This window comes from Stylophora pistillata, chromosome 1 (genome assembly GCF_964205215.1).
Source record: "Stylophora pistillata chromosome 1, jaStyPist1.2, whole genome shotgun sequence".
NCBI lineage: Eukaryota > Metazoa > Cnidaria > Anthozoa > Scleractinia > Pocilloporidae > Stylophora > Stylophora pistillata.
In genome coordinates this window covers 17483734-17503595 of record NC_142519.1, presented here as the reverse complement: position 1 = coordinate 17503595, position 19862 = coordinate 17483734, and the positions used below count along the sequence as shown (strand labels likewise).

At 36.1% G+C, this 19862-nt stretch overlaps 1 protein-coding gene across 1 annotated transcript; it reads right to left on the bottom strand.

Annotated features, from left to right (window-relative positions):
* Positions 1-142: 142 nt before the first annotated feature.
* On the bottom strand, positions 143-19034 carry LOC111321316 (src substrate protein p85). Its single transcript, XM_022924167.2, has 23 exons — positions 18851-19034; positions 18105-18178; positions 14128-14180; positions 13815-13830; positions 12690-12750; positions 12447-12501; positions 11192-11247; positions 10627-10681; positions 10233-10288; positions 9516-9570; positions 9297-9352; positions 9075-9129; positions 8796-8851; positions 4659-4713; positions 4370-4425; positions 4221-4275; positions 3286-3341; positions 2987-3053; positions 2415-2476; positions 2217-2306; positions 1662-1919; positions 1290-1344; positions 143-952 (listed from the first exon to the last, which is right to left on the bottom strand). The coding sequence occupies exons 1-23, from the start codon at positions 18932-18934 to the stop codon at positions 819-821; spliced, it is 1620 nt and encodes a 539-aa protein (XP_022779902.1). The 5' UTR covers positions 18935-19034; the 3' UTR covers positions 143-818.
* Between the last annotated feature and the right edge of the window lie 828 nt (positions 19035-19862).

Sequence of the window (19862 nt, the reverse complement as noted above, 5' to 3'; positions counted from 1 at the left end):
AAGATTTGCCGAAAAAAATAACGAAACCACAAAGCAAAACCAAACACTTGATGTACATTGTGTAAAAAAATATGAATGATACGAAACTGAAATGGTTTAACAGATTTCGTTAAAAAAAACAAAAACAAAACACTACAATAGGTGATGTACTCTTTTCTTTTACTAATAAAACTTTTTAAGCTGTTAGAAAAATCTTTTCTTTTAATAGTAAAACTTTTAAGGAGTTACAAAATATTTCAACGCTAATCATGACTTTACCCTTCAAACGTGTCGCAAATATTGGTACTTCCAGTGACGGACGAGGTTTTTTTTTGCAGTCATTTTAATAAAGCTATGGTGAGATTATCGTTTGACGCAGTTAAAACACCGAGAATCACCTATTTCATTATTAAATTGTTGCCTATTTATGCCGAGATGTAAAATATGCTCAATAAAAATTGTCTTGTGATTAATGTAATATTAGGACTCATGATGCTCAGCGATAAAATAATTTTTGACGGTGTCAAATTGCTCATCGTAGTACTGGTAAAATTAACAATTCACGAAAATTGCTGCAAACCTTTTCACGACGCATTCAAGTTCTCTGCGTTATTCTGTAGAAATGTTCAGTTGTTTAAAAAAAACCTTTAGCTCAAAAATTCACTCATCAATTGCCGTCTATAGTAAAGTGGGCCGGTCATTGTTTAACTTTCATATTTTTGTTATTTTAAGAAATCTTCATTCCGTGTCGTAGCAAAAATCATCATGTACATGAAAGTTAAACTGCTCTGGATTACTCTCTTGCAAACAGAATCAGTGTTTCTGATCGATGGAGTTATTTAAATCAGTTCTACATAATTAGCCGGAAACAGTCCCCTATTTCCGTTACATGTTCCCATCCACCATCCGTCATCCACTTCCTCTATGTCAGTGATGACGTCATCAGGGTCAAATGTTATCTCATCGTCTGCAGCTAGAAATGAATTGAAGGAGTCAATGGCGGTGTCTCTTAAGTCCACACATGGTTGTCTAAGAAATACGTTCGTCATACATAGAATGAAAATCTTTAAGGTGCGGAAAGCTCAGCGAGGGGCAAAACACATTGAACAGAAGAGCACTGTGTTGAACGAACGAGAGTTCAGCTAGAAATTTTCAGTGCTATTCGTGCCGGACGGTAAGTACAGATTTCGCTTTGTCAAGTTGCCTAAAAGACAAGTATTTTATTGAGATTTTGGATTTGCGCATTTCAGAGCTCGGCAGTGCTCCCTGATGTGGCGGGAAAAGCAAGAATAACAAATTGAAAGACTTACTTGCTTGATAATCGTAAAGTGCTCTCGCAGTTTTTCCTGAGGCTCCTCCGCTGACCTTCAACAAGTACAAAAAGAAATATTACGCTAAAGTAAAAACAACAAGCCTCACGATGATCATACTAAGCTATGGCGGAGGGGTAAACATAAATGTAAATATAACTGAAAACGCTCGCAACCAACAATAGTCCCTTTGACGACCGTATTCACTTAGGCATTACCAAACTACAGTTTCTCGTAACTTGTATGATGCTTTTCCGAAATTTACATCAACTGCGTGATCAATTCTTATTCCATTGAGCCACCTTTGACTGAACACTGAAACTGTGACAACATAACTATACTTTTAACTGTAGCATCTATGTAACCTTCTACCTCTTCCTGGGTTGTTTGCTGTTGTTGGGTAACTTCCTCGTAGAGATCTGTAGGTTCTGGGTCATATCTCTGTTCCCCTGTCTCTTCATAGGTCGCTTCAGGTTCGTTTTCTTCATACTCCTGCTGTGCTTCAGCTTCTTCTTGTTGTCTGGCCGCTTCCTCCTCTCGCCGAGCTTCTTCCTCGGCCTGACGTCGGGCTTCCTCCTCCGCCTGGCGACGGGCTTCCTCCTCTGCCTCCTCTCTGTCGTGTGCTTCTTGCTGAAAAAGACAACATTACGCAAACCTTTTTTTTTTAATTGTACGCTGACTGCATACGAGCTTTGCTCGACAGCGAGTTCTCTTTAGCACAGTCGTTAGCTGGAGCATACGCCCACCAATCGAACCTGAAAGGGGCTCGAATCCTAATGGATGGAAGATTAGGTTTATTTTCTCCTATATTGAGTTTTTCAAATCTGTAACCATCGTTTGAACGGTTGTATCAGATATTAGGCTGAATTTGGACTAATAATTAACCACTTTGCCCCAAGTCGAAATAAGGCTGGGTTGATTAAGTACCTCTGCATGCCTTTTCTCGTTGATCTCTTTCTCTCTTTGTTCTCTTGCTTGTCGCCGAGCTCTCTCTTCTTCTGCGCGTCTCTTGTTTTCCTGTAACAGCAAAATTATTAACATTTTGGGTAAACGAATAATTATTAACAAGAGCTCAAAATGCCAAGAAAACTTAAAAGTTCTTCAGTACGGTACTCATCAACAGACCTCTTCCTGCTCTCTGGCTAAGTTTTCAAACTTTGACTTCAAGTTGCCTGCTGCTCCAGACCCTGACCAATGCAAATTTTGAATCATACATCTTATAATTAGAAGAAACTAACAAACAAACAGGCCCATAACAAGGACAGTGTCTTATCTGCACCGACTTTATCGCGATTACGGTTGTACACCATTCGCTTATTATTTTTTTAACCAGTACTCTTTCGGTTAGGTGGAAGAAAGTTGTCTGGCTTTGGCTTTCACAGAACTAAAGATGGATATTCTACAAACTTCAGGGGCAACCATAACAAAAACCATTCTTGCGAGGAGGAACGTTAACAGCCATTCAAACTTATTGTTTGCAATAGCCCTCCACCCCCCCTTCCTCCCCATAAAAGGTTTGCAAAAACAAAGACGCAGCAAAAATGTTTGTCTTCAAACCCTACTCCCAGCCACAGAAAAAGAAAGGGGCGGTTGGTAAAAAAATAGGGGAGCCTTTCTAACTCACGCACGCAAACACACACACACACGAAAAAAAAAAAAAAAAAAAAAAAAAAAAAAGGTTTGCGAACAGAACCGACCTGCACGTGGTTTTGCTGTCTGATAAGTTGATTTTACTTCTTGCATTTCATCAAAACCTCCAGCAGACTGAAGAGTAAGGATAAACAAGCACAGTTTACTTGCAAAACATTTCACATATCAGTAAGAATGTGCTACTCCTCTGAAAAACTTCAAACTAACTTCTCCTTGTACAACAGATGAACAATTAACTTAGGGTGTTTAATGATGGAGCGAAACAGTGGCAAACAACAAAGTTGAGCTAGGGTGTTGGAAATATTCAAGGATAATGAACGTATCAGATTCCCTCAATCACACTTACTGCATCTTGTCTATCAGTCTGGACGCCAAATTTACCACCAAAACCTTTGGAGTGATCTGAAGTACAATGGAAGGGAAATAAGCTGTGTTCGCGTAAAACAAAGCCTCCCTTTATTCACTTCTTTTGGGCAGAACAAATAAAAAGCTGTTGTAGAGGTGACCATTCTACAGAAGTTTTTCTAGCACTGGGGGGGAGGGGGGGAGAAATTGTTGTAGGTAGTAACGAAGACAAACGCTATGCCATATTAGATAGGTGAGCCATTTGAGAGGACTTCACATGCTTCGCCGCACTAAGTTACATCTGCAATCACCTTTTCAATCCCCGGAGTGACTGAAAATTAATTTCTTACAATATCGGCAGATTAAAAAAAGAAAGAAGATGAGAAGTACGAAACTATCAACTGAGAGCACTTAAGTTCACACCAATTTCTCAGATCGAGAGTAACAAGAATTGTACGACAGACAAGGTGAGAAATTTATCGTCCGAGCTTGAGAGCGAAAGGGTTAAGCAACAGGTATTTATTGTGTTCAACTTTCACGTAAATCAATTGAAAGTGTATTCGTCTATTTATATAATTTGCTCAATAGAGCGCTTTTTGAATGAATGTCGCAAAACCAAAACCAAAGTAATCACAACGGCCAATCAGAAGACAGGAATTGCCTTTCAGAGCGAATGAGAACTCAAAGTAAAAACGACCAAACTGCCTAAAGCGCGGGAAAACGCCGGCGTGATTGGTTTTAGTTTTGCAGCTGATTGGTTGAGAGAGTAGCGGGAGTTTTCTGGATCAATCAGAGAGCGAAGGAAGGCAAAACCAAAGCAACCCAGGATTACACATTCGACATGCAATTGAAAATTGCTCTACTTATTCTTGCCTTGAAAATACTTCAGACATGTACACAATCCCTCGCAAAGGCAGTAGCAAGACTATGACTAACCTTTCTGAGAGGAATGTTCCTGAGTTTTGCCTTGGTATTCAAAGCCCACAGCAGACTGGGGAGATAAAATAAAATTGTCAGGTACTAAATCTTACATGTATGAACATTGAGGTTGACTTTAATTCAGAAAAAAATTTCAATAAATTGACCTGGTCAACTCTGTCTGTTTGCACTCCATATTTTCCTCCAAAGCCTTTTGAATGATCTGAAAGAGATAAAATAATGTGATTGGACAAATCGATTCCCACAAGCTAGAAACAAATTGCTTTCAACATTGCACCAATTTTTAAGAGCCATTTTCAGAGGTACATGTGTGTACATGTGTATGTTGAGATAAATTGTTTTGCAACAAAGTAGGAATTCATCTCTTTCAAGAGGAGAAAATATCTTGAAAGAGATGAAATTCCTAAAATGATTTTTGAATAAATTAAAAGACACCTTTTTGTGAAGCATGTTCTTCTGTCTTTCCTTGGTATTCAAAGCCAACAGCAGTCTGGGAAGAGAGAAAAGAATTAAAAATTGTCATCATCAAAAATGTGTTATAAATTATTTGCATCATGTTTAATTTTCAAATAGTACCTACAAACCCATGAAGAACTCAAAGCTGAAAGTACTTAATAAACAGGAGTTATCTGTGTCACTGTTAACTATAAGCCATTTGAGAAGAAAAAAATCTTGAATTGCACCAGCTAGGAGTCATACTGGTTTTTCAAACGACATTTTTTGCAATAAGCTTTACTATGCTAAATCCGCAAACAAGGTGGTGTCAGAAATTGCTGAATTGGTGATTTATATTTTTCTGAAAATCTCATAAAGTTAAAGAAAACTCACACACTGTTTGGCTTTTTTAAGCTCTAAATTGCTCAATTATTTCACCCCAAGGCAGAGTTAAAAATTATGCAAAGTGAAAGAACAATTACATGTATTTGAAACTCATAATTGTTCAGAAATGCTAATTTAAGGAAAATAATGTATTCATCATCTCACAGAGATTCACTCAAGATATTACAGTCTGAATTTCTTATCATTTTATAACAAATAGGTATGGATGCATACAAAATTTGAAACCATGCATTTTCTTCCTCAACAATTTGTAAACAATGGGTGAAATTTTTTCACATGATCAGAGCCAATGGTCAGTAACAACAGAAAAACACAATGAAATAGCAATAAATAAACTAGAGACAAGTTTTCCTGTTATTTTTATCAAGCTGCATTTCATTTCATGACATGAGATAAAAAATTGAAACAACGAAAAATTGAATTAACTTCTACTTCATGCAGTCATTTTGTTAAATCAGTTTTAAGAGGCAATATCAAATCCTCTATGTGTTACAATCCCATTCAGCTAAAAACTAAACACGATTTGAATGGAAGAAAAACATCTCAGAGGCTGCTCCTTGCTCCTCCTGCTGGCTCATTCATCTTCGGGCTGTTTAGAGAAGAAACAAATTTATATTAATATGACTAGTTGGCATGAGGCAGGTCAATTGTATCCCCATTCTGTCAACGAATAGATCAACAATTAAAACTACATCACAAAGAAATGCTTAGTGGGCATCAGAATTCTCAAAGATTTCAATGCTAGTAAAATTTTTTTCAGGCAGTAAAAATTTATCAAAATTACTTTTATCAGTTTATGCCAACTGAAAGAAGAAACTTCAAAGACACTTTTGGTATGCATCTGATGGTTAAAATTCACTTTTCCATACACAAATAAATGTATAACCAGGAGTACATGCAGATTTTTAAATAACTTCATACACAAATAAATGTATAACCAGGAGTACATGCAGATTTTTAAAAAGTCTCAATTTCTTACAAAGTCTCAATAACGGAATAATTTAGTTGTTCAACAGTCATTAAAAAATCCATGGGTTAAGAGATGATACACAAGGGGGTACAACTGACCTGTGTTTGATGTAAATGACCACTCAATATAATTTGTAACATTCTGCACAAACAAGCTCTAAATTTTAAGTAATAAGAAATACTTGCATGATTGTATCTAAAATGTATTTTGTCTACCTAACTACAGTGTCACTACCTATTTGTATGTTTCTTCTGTCTACCATTCCATTTTGTAGTCATTTATCTTGTAAAGAAATGTAACAGATATTCTTCATTTCTAGTGAGTGTCTTAGCTGTATTTTTCTTTTTTTGGCTCTTTTTCTCTCCACTCTTTAATTCCCATGAGTGACATGACAGAACTTCTTATAACAACGTCAACAAAATATCAAGCTGACATGTGATGCGATGGGAATAATAAGAAAAATCAATTGGGGGATTATTAATTTATCCAATGCCAAATTCTCTGAACTAACATCATAACAAATATTAAATGGCAAACAATAAGGAGAATTACCACTGAGATCTTGGTACTGAAAGAGTTAGGTTATACCAAAATGCAAACCGAAGTTAGCTTAACTTAGTACTCAACTACTTAAGGTCAAAAACATACAGTCATGTAAATGTATCTCAGATTTAAAACTAGGTTAGTTTTAAGCTGGATGAAACACACAATGTATTTGGTTGATTGAGAATAACTTCAAGTGACTTTTTCTTTGGGTCGCCCCATACAAATCTTGGTCTTTTCCTTGTGTATCTTGCTTCACAGTTCATCCCTCATGCTCCACGTATAAAGTTCATACTACTTTAATTTGTTGTTTCAGAGAATACTCTTTTCTTTTTCATATTTCACTTCCATTTAGATGTAACATGGTGCATAATTAATTTTACCTTTTCCAGGAAAAACATCGTTACCATCTAAGTATAGCCATAATTTTAGATCACTGGGTGAAATACTGTCAATTTGCAATTTCACCCCTATACAAGTCATTGTCACTTTATATTTCACTTTGCTCTTCTAAACAAAAAGACATGCTTTTAGATAACCTCTCATGGATATGACGTTGATGGAAAAAAATTGAGAGGGATTGCTATCTCCTTGATGGAAAAATCTGAAATGACTGTCTTTGAGTGAGTTCTACCATGATGACACACTACCAACTGAATTCAACTGCTTGTCCACGGTGAGTGTCATGACAACACAGTTCACTTTAGTTAATGATGTCATTTGCACTTTACATCATGTTTTGCATGGTCTCTTACTACTCCAGATTCCATTCTGCTAGGTTGGGTCATCCATTGCTGAGTTTCATTCTGGGTTATGGACACAACAGTATTCTAGAAATACTGAGTATACACTGGAATATGCTGCACATCACAAACCATTCTTTTCAATGTACACATTCCAAAGGATCTTGTTCCTAACTTTCCTGGGTGCATTTGTTTTTGTATGATACTCACTGAAGTTCTTTTTTTAGTTCAAAGTTGATTTACTTGGGACAACAACAGTGCATGTACAGCATTGTCAGTAGCTAAAAACATTCCACAAGCAAACCAATGACTGATCTAAAAAAACAGCAAACCTGACTACCTCAACATCACTAAGAGTTTCAGCAACTTCCTGCTCTTCCTCTAAACCATTTATCTCTCTATCTGCTGGCAACTGTCTCAAACTTCCCCAGTCAACACCATACAACTACAGTAACTGAAATTGGTAAACAGAAAATGTTCCATTTCACTTACATAAGATGCTGACAAAGTTTCAAATTTGCCGAGGATTGACTAGTCTTCCTTCAAATCTTGGCTTGAAAAATTCCTTCTGTCAGCTTCTCCAAAGTTTAAGAACTTTGCTTCCATATGACCACACCATTGAAACAGGACATGCTTGTTTCACTTGATTTTAAAAATGATGGTCAACAAAATGCAAACTGACATTGTCCAACTCCTTTCTGGTCTGGTATGAGTTGTGTTCTTCTTACTTGGCTCTTTGAGTTGTGTTCTTCTTACTTGGCTCTTTGCTCTTGACTTTCAAAAGTTGTGGATGATGATCAAAACCTGCTATTAAGCATCCAGGTGTACAATACACCCACAGCATGGATATGCTTCTGAACAATCTTAGTATCATTTTCTCCTCAAAACTAATATCCCTAAAGTTTAAAACTTTTTCCATTTTAAATTCTTGATCATGCAAGTATTTAGAACATTTAATTTAATTTAATTTAATATTATAGTTCAAATAGACTTCTGCAGCTGTTGACCATAGATTGAGTAGCCCTAAAGTATCCTGTTGGCAATACAATGCTTTCAATTGCACTCTGGTAGTAAGGTGGTTGCACCATTGGGGTCTGCCCCACAAAGTAAAGTAGGTACACTCTAATATTAGCAATTAATTCATGGGCAGAGGCATATTATTTTTTGTAGTTCCCTCCACACCCACTGTTAATACAAAATACACGTGTAGAATAGAATTTTCAAAGTGTCAAGTGGCTGTAAATTCACTTATGATTGAAAAAGCTGAATAAACTTGATGGTAAGAATGCTGGGAGATAGCTTTAACAAATTATAAAATAATCAATATCATTATGATGCATTAGGAGAAAAAGACTTCTCCTTTAAGCCAACAAAAATCCTCAAATTAACTCTGCCTTTCCCCAAAATGCCTGTTCCTGTCTAGCCACCACAAACACCACCGAGACCTGCTAAAGAGTTATCAGATGAATACTGTACCTTGTCCACTCTATCCTTCTGAACTCCATACTTGCCACCAAACCCTTTTGAATGATCTAACAGGAGAAAAAATAAATCTCACAAGCTACACCACCATTTGAGGCTTAGAATAGGGCTTATCTACTTTTGGTGAGAATTTATTTGTACAAAATTAATGCACTAAAAGTTTTTCAGAGCAAGAAAATTTGAATCAATTTTTTCTAAAATATACAATTTACAGTACAAGGTAAAATATTCTCTTCAAGTTTGGTTGAAAATATACAATGTAGAAGGAGGTACCTTTTTGTGAAGCATGTGCTTCTGTTTTCCCTTCATATTCATAGCCAACAGCCACCTAAAGAAGGAAACAGTTATTGGTTTATTGTCCATGTGTTGTCAGAGGTGTAAATCTTCTGAAAACTGAAATGTGGACATGTTTAAGTTTGGATGTTCCACTGTCAGTGATCATACATGAATGAAATTGCACAAATCCATGTACATGTACATTGTAATTTTGTTCACCTTATCAACTCTATCTTTTTGGACTCCAAACTTGCCGCCAAATCCTTTGGAGTGATCTACATGTAAGAACACAAGAGAAAATTTTAAAACATTTTGTTCAAATATGGAATTGTACAAGAATTAGGCAGAAACCTTAATTGTCTTGTAGCTTACAACATACAGAATGATGTACACTCTCAATTGGATTGAAACATTTTCAACAAAAATAATTTGACAAACCTTTAGTGGAAACATGTGCTGCAGTTTTGCCTTCATAGTCATAACCAACTGCTGCCTGTCATGTAAGTAAGGTAAAAAAAAATAAAATCTCAAAAGAGTATATAAACTTACATCAAATTGCTATTAATTTAGAAGTTGAACGATTAAGAAGTGTTCACTGTACATTTTAAATAAGAGAGACTCAGAGATTGCATCTTGATTACCGCTAGATTTTGAAACATTTTGGAAGTTGTGATGACCACCAGAATTGCTGTTACAGTATAATTGTACAGTACAAAGCAGCTGTCCAAAATAATAATCACCTGGAAACAGATTGACTCATCTTTTATTATTTTCACTACGTTGGGTTTTGCCATACACTATGAGCAAATCTACTGTGGATGGATGGATGGATGACCTTTATTTAAACACGATAAAAAATTTAAAGCTACAAGCTTGTGGGTCATGTATTATTTTATAATTAAAAACAAATCCTAATGTAAATAAAATGTCAAAATATTGACAAGATTAGTAACTATGAAGCATTACGAATTATACATTAAATTTATTTTTTACGAGATGAAATCATTACTGAATGGGTAAAATATCACTAAAATGTTTATTCAATCAGTGTCAGTGTTTAGTTTTTAAGTTCAGTAACTTTTTGGCTACTCTTTCAAGGAGCATTCAGTTACTTCATGTACACAGCCATAAGATGAAAATAACACTGTCATTTACCTGATCAACTCTGTCCTTCTGAACACCATACTTCCCACCAAATCCTTTTGAATAATCTGTTAAGTATAATTATAGGGATACAATCAAAGGTGAGAATTATACACAGGCATTTGTATCGTATAATGTGTGCAAGCTAGGTGAACACCTCTCGGTTCATCGGTTGTTACAAAAGGACAATGAAACAGTGGATTGCACAAGCTGGACTGACAAATCAATCAGTTGAAAGTAAGTATCCTCATTTATCCCCCCACCTATTTGTGCAATTTTATTTGCAACTTTATGTCACATGATGCAAAATATTTTTTTTTTTCAGTCAATATATCACAGTGACTGTGAACATTACCAGTGGACATACCAGCAGCCTGAAGGAGTTTATTTACTAAAGAACACACACCCTGTTGTGAAGCATGCTTCTCAGTTTTGCCTTCATATTCGAATCCAACAGCCGCCTAAAATGGAATACAAAATGTTGAAACAAATAGTGAATAAAAATAAATATTGAATGTGTAACTAAAATTAATACAATCAGTAATTTATAAATTACTTACTAATAAAATTAATTACTAAAGACCATGAATATCAATCAGTCAGTGAAACATAATAAGTCAGCTGTAATTAGTACTGGAAGTCAGAGCCACTTAGTGGGAAACATAGGTAAACTATGAATAATATACTTAAAGAATTACAAGATCATGTACTTGTAATCAAACTAAATTCATATAAATTTACTACTAATCTGTTGTTTACTTGGTACCTGCACATGAATGCCAATGTACACCTAGCCCTGCCTTACTGCCATTGACAGTTTTAAAGTTCTGGAAATACTTCGTACAGTAAAAAGATACTCACACTTGTGTGTACACTTTGGTTAGTAAACCACAGAGTAAAGCTACTGAATACAGTATTACAAGACTATGCATTCAAAATACAAATCTTAAAAATTAACTTAAAGGATAAACCTGGTCAACTCTGTCCTTCTGAACACCATACTTGCCACCAAATCCAGTAGAATAGTCTATCAAGATAACCAATAAAAGCCAGTGAGACAATTTTATGGTCTTCTATAGATAAACGTACATGGAAGCAGTGATTTCTTTAAAGAAAAGATCCCTAAAAGCTGTTGGCTAAAGAATGACTTACCCCTCTCTAAAAACTTTGTCTGTAAACACTTTAAATGTGCTCAATACATGTAACATTGGTTATCATAACTGCAAGTCAGTACAATGTACTTCCAGCTCATGATAACAACCTATGTGTCCATTGTTTACAGAGCCATAAGTGATAAACCTGTACATGAAGTCACCTGAAGGTAACAGCCAAGTGAATTTAGCAGTAATAAAATGACTGCTATATGTAAATAACCACCCTTGATACTTTAATGGAACCAAAAGATGCAGTACCCATACCTCGCAGTACCCCAAGACCACTACTGGAGATGGTGTTTCTGTTGCAGTTCAATTTTGGTGTATCTGTTGTAGTTCGATTTTATCCTTGGTTCAAATTTTATTTTTGTTTGTTTCAAACTCATTATCATACATTAACATGACCGAGAACAAAAGAAAAGAAAATTTGAACCAAGGATAAAATTAAACTACAACATATCCACATTTAGTATCCAACTACACTTCATAGAGTACAAATAACGCCATAGACGAGTACAAATATCACGTGTATTTGTACTGTACTAACTAGAGTACCGGTTAAACAGGTTTTCTCACATTGCGCAAGCGAAGAATTGAATTGTAGTTACGAAAAAAAATGGCAGACAATTTGAATCATTATTTTCGATGACGAAGAGTCAGAATGGCTGGCAAATATACATCCAAGTTTATTACATGAATTGAATGAAGAAAAACAGCAAGATGACCTGGAAATTTCTTCACTTATTGAAGAAAAAAAAAGCAACACGACAACGCGCCAATTCCGTTCCACTTCGCATACTTCTGTCACACACTCCCCGTAAATAAATATCTGCGAAATTCGCCTGCACTGAAATAACAATTTGGCGTGTTGGATTATTAATTAATTTATTAGATGTTTTGTTGTGTAGTATCGCTGAGTATTTTCACTTGTTATTTGTATTTTGACAAGCCCGTACAAAACGTCTAATGAGATATATGTATTTTACACAGTTATGGTACCATTCTTACAATGGATCTTATTACATTCTAATTAGGAGTTGGATGCAGATATATCACTTAGAAAAACCCTAACCTGTTTGTGATACATGCTTCTCCACCTTCCCCTCATAGTCAAATCCAACTACAGACTGCAAAGAGAATATTATATGTAAGTTACTATAATGTTATAACCTCAAATCTATGATACACCTATTTATAGCAAGGAAAAGTTACAGAGGATAAGCAAGAGTACTTCAACACAAAAATTAGCTACAGTAATAAATTAAAGTACTGTCAGTAAAACAAAACCTGACAGTGAACAACTTCTGACTAATACCTGATCCATTCTGTCTTTTTGCACTCCAAACTTCCCACCATAACCATAGGAAGCTTTAGGACTATTCCACTCATCAAGGAAAGAGTTCTCTGCCCAATTGTTTATCATGCATGTACATATGTATCTGTACACACGTAATGCTAATACACAGGGCAAATATATGACACTTGTACCAGGAAGCTATATGTCATACTATATGTCATGCATGCATGCCCATTGACAATCATTTAACTGAGGCTTACTGTGGTTTCCTTGGCATGAAGCGATTAGAAGTATAATCACTCTCCTTGGATGGGATGCCAGTCCATAAAAGGGTTACCCCCCCTTCCACACAATTTCATTGGGCTTCCCTAACAATTTGCTAATAATAATAATAATTTAATATTTATATTGTGCAAATTAGCATGTGGATATGATCAAATGCGCATAACAACAGTTTTCGGGGACTTTGGCCAGACTGCATGAGCAGTTTACAAACAATCGAAGGAAACTTATTTGAAGATGCCCCCCCCCAATTCCCAACAAACAAGCCAGACCACATCACAGTAATCCCGTGAGTAGGTTCTTTAACATCCCCTGCCTAACCAAATTAACTAATTAATAGATGCAGGAGACGGGACCAACGGTTTATTCGTCCTTATCCGAGAAGACCAGAATGTCTATCCATTTCTTGATAATTTTATTATAGAAAGGTAACACATTCTCCTCAGTTATTTTAAGACCTTGAGTGTTGGTCCAGCCGGGGCTCGAACCCTCGACCTCGACCTCCTGCACAACAGTCAAGCGCTCTAACCAATTGAGCTAACTGGGAGGCAGTTAGTGGTAATGCAAGTGGTCACTTGTACTCCTGTGTGGACAGAAGCACTGTGAAAGTACAGTACAACAGAATGATCTGGCAAAGGTTTGAACCTGAACCTCTGGACCTAGAGTCAAGCTCACTAATCATTAGGTCTCTGCATCTGCCACTCTTGCTACATGTGGCTTCATAATTTATCATAAAAACTGATCTCTTGTATTATCCTCAGTTATATACAATTATTTATAAACTAGTAGGAATGCAAAACAGCCGTGTGTCAGTTTTGCATAGATCTGTGAATTAAAACATAACTGTAATCCAAAGGATACCCTTTCTCACTTTCATCTGAAAAAAGAAAAAAAGAAACGGACTTTAATGAGAAACTTACTGATTATGGTATTCTCTTCAAATAGACTCTTGGGAAATAAAACTTAGCAAATACATGTTTTGCAGCAGATAAGCTCTCTATAGCAAATCAATCACAATACAGAAACACTAGGAACTTCATTAGTGTGAGACGTGGTGCTCCTCAAAATGTATTGTGGCACCAATGCATTGTCTTTATGAAAGTCACTTTGTTTCCAAAAGTAAGTCTAATGTGACTGTCACCAAAACACAATGAACTGATAATAAGTTCCTCACCTTGTTTAATCTTTGCATGGTCTTTTTCTACACCTTTTCGAAGATCCTTTATACTAACAAGAAGGTAGATGAATTTTATTTTCAGGCAATGTAACACTCAACGGAACTGCATCATTGATGTTTTCTAGTATTATTTGCTCCTACATGCACCTTACATGTAACTGAGCACCACTGCCCTTATTTCCATGCACCATACCTCCAATCGAGGATGACTTGGATTTTATATGAATTACAGTGACACCACACGTTTTTGTGATGTCACAGTAACTGGTCAGTGGTCATCAACTTTAGGCTGCCAAGCAGTTCCATATGTTCCATATGTTCCATATGAGGACATCGGCTTTTTGCGTGGTTTTAAGTTGGAAAATATGCATGATACTTCTCCTAGGTTGTCATATTTGATCCTTTGAATTAGTTTTTAATACTAAAACCACGTTTTAACAACTAGCGGTTTAGGGGAGTCATTTCGTTTGGAGTTGTGTGCTGTTTACTGACTTAGGCTGACCGTCCAGTTACGAAGCGCGATCTTGGTTCTTCAGTCACCCTCACCTTCAGAATTGTCAAAAACAGCGATAGTTATCCAGACAAAGCAGGAGATTAGTTCTGTAAGATACTTTACCAGCGAGTCTGAAGACTGGTTGGATTTTTAAGTGTTATTAGCATGAAGCGATACAGGTAATTATTGTGTTTTGAAAATATTCATACACTCACTTTGCGCCGACGTGTGGTGCCTTTTCATTTTGGTAATTATTCGCTTGGATGAGAATTTTACCTTTATAGACTGATTTTTCGCCATTCTACCCTTCTGATTTTCTGTGCCTTTAAGGACGGGTGTCCGTAATCAAAATATGAAAACATTTGTTCATTTCATATACTTGCAGTTTTATCAACAAGTTATCTCGTGAACAGGCACAACCAAACGTACTAAAGACATGTTATAGAGATCTACTATCAACTGCTGTTACTAAAGGCTTAATTCAAGATAAATTATAAATGAACCGATCATGTTGGACGGTCTCAAATATTGCATATTTTCCGCGCCCTCAATCAATCGCCTATATAATAATCTTTGTTGAGCCTCAGCGCAGCGAACAATTCACAATTTCTTCGATTTCCACTTCCTTTGTAAACATCACTAAACAAGCGTTATTCTGTTGCAACAACAGCTACTTTAATTTCCCAAACAGCTCTAATTGTTTTACATGAAAGCATTTCAATGAAACCCACTTTATTATTATTATTATTATATTTTTATAACTCAGTCATTTGAAACTTTTACAGGCACATGTATGTTTACCTGAAGTATATTCCACTATCTTGCATGTGCATTGCATTAATTTATGCAAACAATCAACTACTCTTCTTCCATTCATTTTTTTTAAGATTAGCTTAGCTTTGCTTTGCTTTACATACACATCACATGCGCTGCCACTGTAAGGATAATTATGATCCCCATCAGTAATATTACATCATATCCCTACAGAACATTGTTATGAAACATTCCCATTTGACTTGTAGCCATTTTCTTTCAAGGTGGCAAAATATATGTATATTGCCAAAATTAGTAAGAATTTCTTATTGACTACAACTAGTGTAGTCATACCATTGCTCCCCTCCCCAGTAATAAGTTGGGAAAAGGACATTTGTATGGTGCTATCATTGTTTACGTTTGGGAATATCCCATCCCTGATGTTTATTTGACCGGATGGGCACAGCAGTACACAGGCTAATTACAAGCTTTTGGTTACTCCTCATGACTTACTGTTAACTGGGAATTGACACCTGGCTTAATCTAATCAATTTTCTCCTGAACATTTTTCACAAACAACTTTGACTTCAGAAATACTTCTGATAATTTCCCTCTGACATTTCTAATTTGGAAGATTAATCATCATAATTATTATGTTCTTTCCACCTCCTTAAACACCCAACATAAGTTCTTTGTTTATAATTCAGGCAGCTTCTGAATATAAGAAATCAAGTTTAGAAGGTAGTTGATTCATTCAAGGCTGTTGCAATATGAGAAAAGACAATACAGTGCTTTATTCATATAAATTGATTAAATTTTATTATTATAATTATTTTACCTTACAGTACTTTTGTTTTTTAAACATTTTTTTTTAAATTTGCTTTCTAGTAGTACCAAGATGGTAATGTTACTTTGTGAATCAGGGAGCTATATAAACCAGAAGTATTCTGTTAGTTTACTATATTTTATGTTGCAGATGGCAGTAAGTTAGTAAAGAAAGAAAAGAAAAAGCAAAAATAAATAAATAAAATAAAATGATTAGTGAGGGAAGAGCAGCATAAAAAAAGACATACTACAAATTATTCATAATTGTGATAGGAAACAAATACTTGTTGGGAAATGCAAAATTATTGCTCAGAAAAAAAATACAGCTTTGAAAAAAAAAAAATTACAAACTAAGGTAGAAAGTGAAAACTTAATTTATTACCATTACAATGGACATTTTGTACTTAAACATACCTCAGTTTATTCTTCCTCTGGTTGAGCCAATTTTTGTATTTTTGGGGGTTTCAGTCGTAAACATGTTACAGTCAGGTTTTTGGCCAACTATGATACGTACAATAACGAGTGGGGATAGGGTGTCCGTGCAACACAGGCATGTTTTGTCTTCTCAGCGAATCTGACCGGAATGCCGTTGACATACTGATTTATATGGTTCAAGCCACTGCTTTATAAATCTGATGGTGCAGCGTCCTCGGATCACCGCTTCAGCCATTCAAAAACCGTCTCATTTTTAGCCTTAGTGCTTATGCTCTTCTATAAACAAAACTTACGTGCCACGGAGCCGCCAGCGAAAAACAACAATTTCATATCCTGTGCAACTTCAGTTCGGCTTTGGCAAATTATATAATTGAGCTTGAGAACTATTCAAAAGGTGAACAGAGTTTCAAAGCTAAGTTTACAGTATTTTTTCTAAGTTTTGCCTTTTTACGCTGTTGATTTGACTCACAGCGAAAACAATGTAAAAGTTAACGGCATTTTCTGGTTTCGTCGAGGTGTCTGCTGGCCAATAAAATACTGTATCATGCCTTAAAAAACGTATTTCCGCGGTGTCAATTACAGTACTATACTATTTAAAGCCATTTCCATGTCACTCTCCTACGTCCTATTACATTCTACACAATTTGTTATTCCTACTAGTCTTTCATAAATTTCTCCCTTCCATCCATCTACATTTGTAGGGCGAGTCATTTAAGACATGATTAACCTATTGATGTCCAGTGCACCTGTATGCGCCCAAGGGGACCCACACCCTTTCTACGCCTTGTAACATCATCACTTTTAACCCTGGAGCACGACTTTGAGCATGTACTTGAACAGGTTGAAAATATCTTTCAAATGATACCAGAATGAGCGTAATTGAGTGAAGGAGATTGGAGAAATAGCCAAAAAACCATGTAACTTTGACCTGAAAATCTGTATGAAAATCCTGTTCCATTACCCACCTACCTTTCTGAGCATGTGCTTTGAAAATAATGAGTAGTTTCCTAAAAAATCTCTACACCAAAATGAAGCCTACTAAATTTCCAGCAAGTGAGGAGAAACTTCAGGCAAGGAGAGGGGAAACAGAGGGCAGGAGAAAGAGAGAAAAGTAAAAGTCGTGAGTGGGGCATTACTTTTCAACTCAAAGACTATGTCGAAATTTTGCTTTCTGTGCGTGCCCGAGATTTTCAGGCTGCCATTTTGTATTTGGATCAAAAGGCCATCGAGTGTACGAGCTGTCAAGAGGTTTTTGGTAAGTTTGAGCTTTTAAAACCACAACAGCAAAACACAGTTTTCCACAATAGCTGTGGCCATTAATGGGTTAAGCTAACTCAAGACTAAAATATTCAGTATTCAGTCCAGTCTCTGCAAGTCAAAATCATCAAGGTTTGACTCTGCCACCTAAGGCTTTTTCAACAACACTATGTCTTTATATACCTGACTAAATTCATTACGATAAACTTACTTCAGAGACTCTTGATGTCCAGATCCTTCTATTGTCTTTGATCCCCATCTTTGTTCTTGTTCAGAAACATCATTCTGCCAAAAAATAAATAAACTGCCATAAAAAGCTATCACTTCTGGAATATAAAATTACATGGCTGAGTGAAGAAAGATCTTCAGTAAAAGCTGTCATTTGATACCTGTATTATATCTCTTAATTCTACCATTTGATGCAAAAGGCCAATAAAGAAAATTATGTAAAACGAAATATCCTGATAAAATTGGTTATCTTCCCTGGAACCATCACTACTTAGCTGGAGTAGTAAAATGAGATTTTTTTGCTGTTGAACCAATTAAGGAGGCAATCACTGTTGTATCTCATGGGGGCATATGTGATATCATTAACAAGATTACACAATACTAAAAGATATGAATCTTAGTAATCGGCTGAAATATTTCTTCGTTTAATCTTACATGACGTACATAAATATCCCTGGAAACTGAACATGTCAGAAACTGAGCAATTAGGGTGACTTATGGAGGCTAAGAATTCTCAAATTAGCTCTTACAGAGTTGAAGGAGTAAATCAACATGCTAGGTTGAGGATACTAGTATATCAGCTAACAAGAAATAAATTTGAAACTGAAACTTAAGTTGAAAGGCACCTTGTCACGATTGTCTACTGAAAGTTGCGTAAAGTGATTAAATATTGAAATAAATGAATCGACTCAAACACGAAGAGGAAGTCAGTCTCGGTTTGGCACTCACCACAAAGTCGGGATCTGTTTCCCAGTCATCATCATCTCCAGCACTACCTACAGTCATTTTGGTGTCAACCCCTGCTTTCCACATTATTCTGGCCGAGGAATCTGGGGACTTTATTACGTGAAAGACTGCTAAACGTAACAAACCTTGATATGGACAGGAAACTTCCTTGCTCACTCCCCTTCAAGTCACGTGATGTTTTGTGATACCGCTGAAAATGCATGTGTCATGTGTTAACCGGCGCGGATTTTCGAACTGACAAGGGTAGCACAGACAAGTAGGCGTCATGGTGAAGCGGAGTGAAAGAGCGTGGAAAACTCCTTCGCTTTTTCACTCCTCCGCAACCATTGCACCGTCTACTTTCTTGCCTCGTTTTACTAAATGAAGACATCCGGCGCTAGCGAGTCACCAATGTCCGATTTTAGACATTAAACTCGGACACTAGACTTAAGTGTTCAAAATCGGGCATCATATTTAAAATTTGGACACTAGTTTCCAAAAGAGCAAACCAGTGTCCAAAATCGGACACTTTATCAGCTTGCTTTCAAAGATAATAATGTTTAACCGTATCTACATATAAAGCTGAAGTGGTTCTTAGGATTGATTTTGTCAAACGTTACGGTTGTATCACATTTCCTGCGTTAAGTTCGAGGCTATATGTACAAGAAAAGCGCAGTATCTTATATAAGTGGAGAGAGTGGCAAGGAGTGGACATAAAATTGTACTCACTCTCCAGGCACTTTGGTGCTTAAGTTGATAGAAGAAGAATGTAGTATAACAGCTTTTTAAAAACTACTTTATTGGACATAGTGTGCAATATGAGAGATTTGAGAGATATTCATGGAATATGAGAGTTATTGAGATATTCACGACGAAATAAACAGTTCTCCGGCAAAAACGTTAACTGTGCCGTGTCCGAGCATAACAGTGCTATGGCAATATCAATTGTACAGTTGTTTGGATGGATGGATGGATGACCTTTATTTAAACACGATAAAAATTTAAAGCTACAAGC

Bases quoted from the DNA above. Each gene is read 5' to 3' on its own strand.
- LOC111321316 (XM_022924167.2), bottom strand. From the start codon at position 18,934: ATGTGGAAAGCAGGGGTTGACACCAAAATGACTGTAGGTAGTGCTGGA. The intron at 12,502-12,689 runs GTATTAGTCAGA...TTCTCTTTGCAG, and splicing joins AAAAAGACAGAATGGATCAG to TCTGTAGTTGGATTTGACTA. The intron at 3,054-3,285 runs GTAAGTGTGATT...CTTACTCTTCAG, and splicing joins AGACTGATAGACAAGATGCA to TCTGCTGGAGGTTTTGATGA.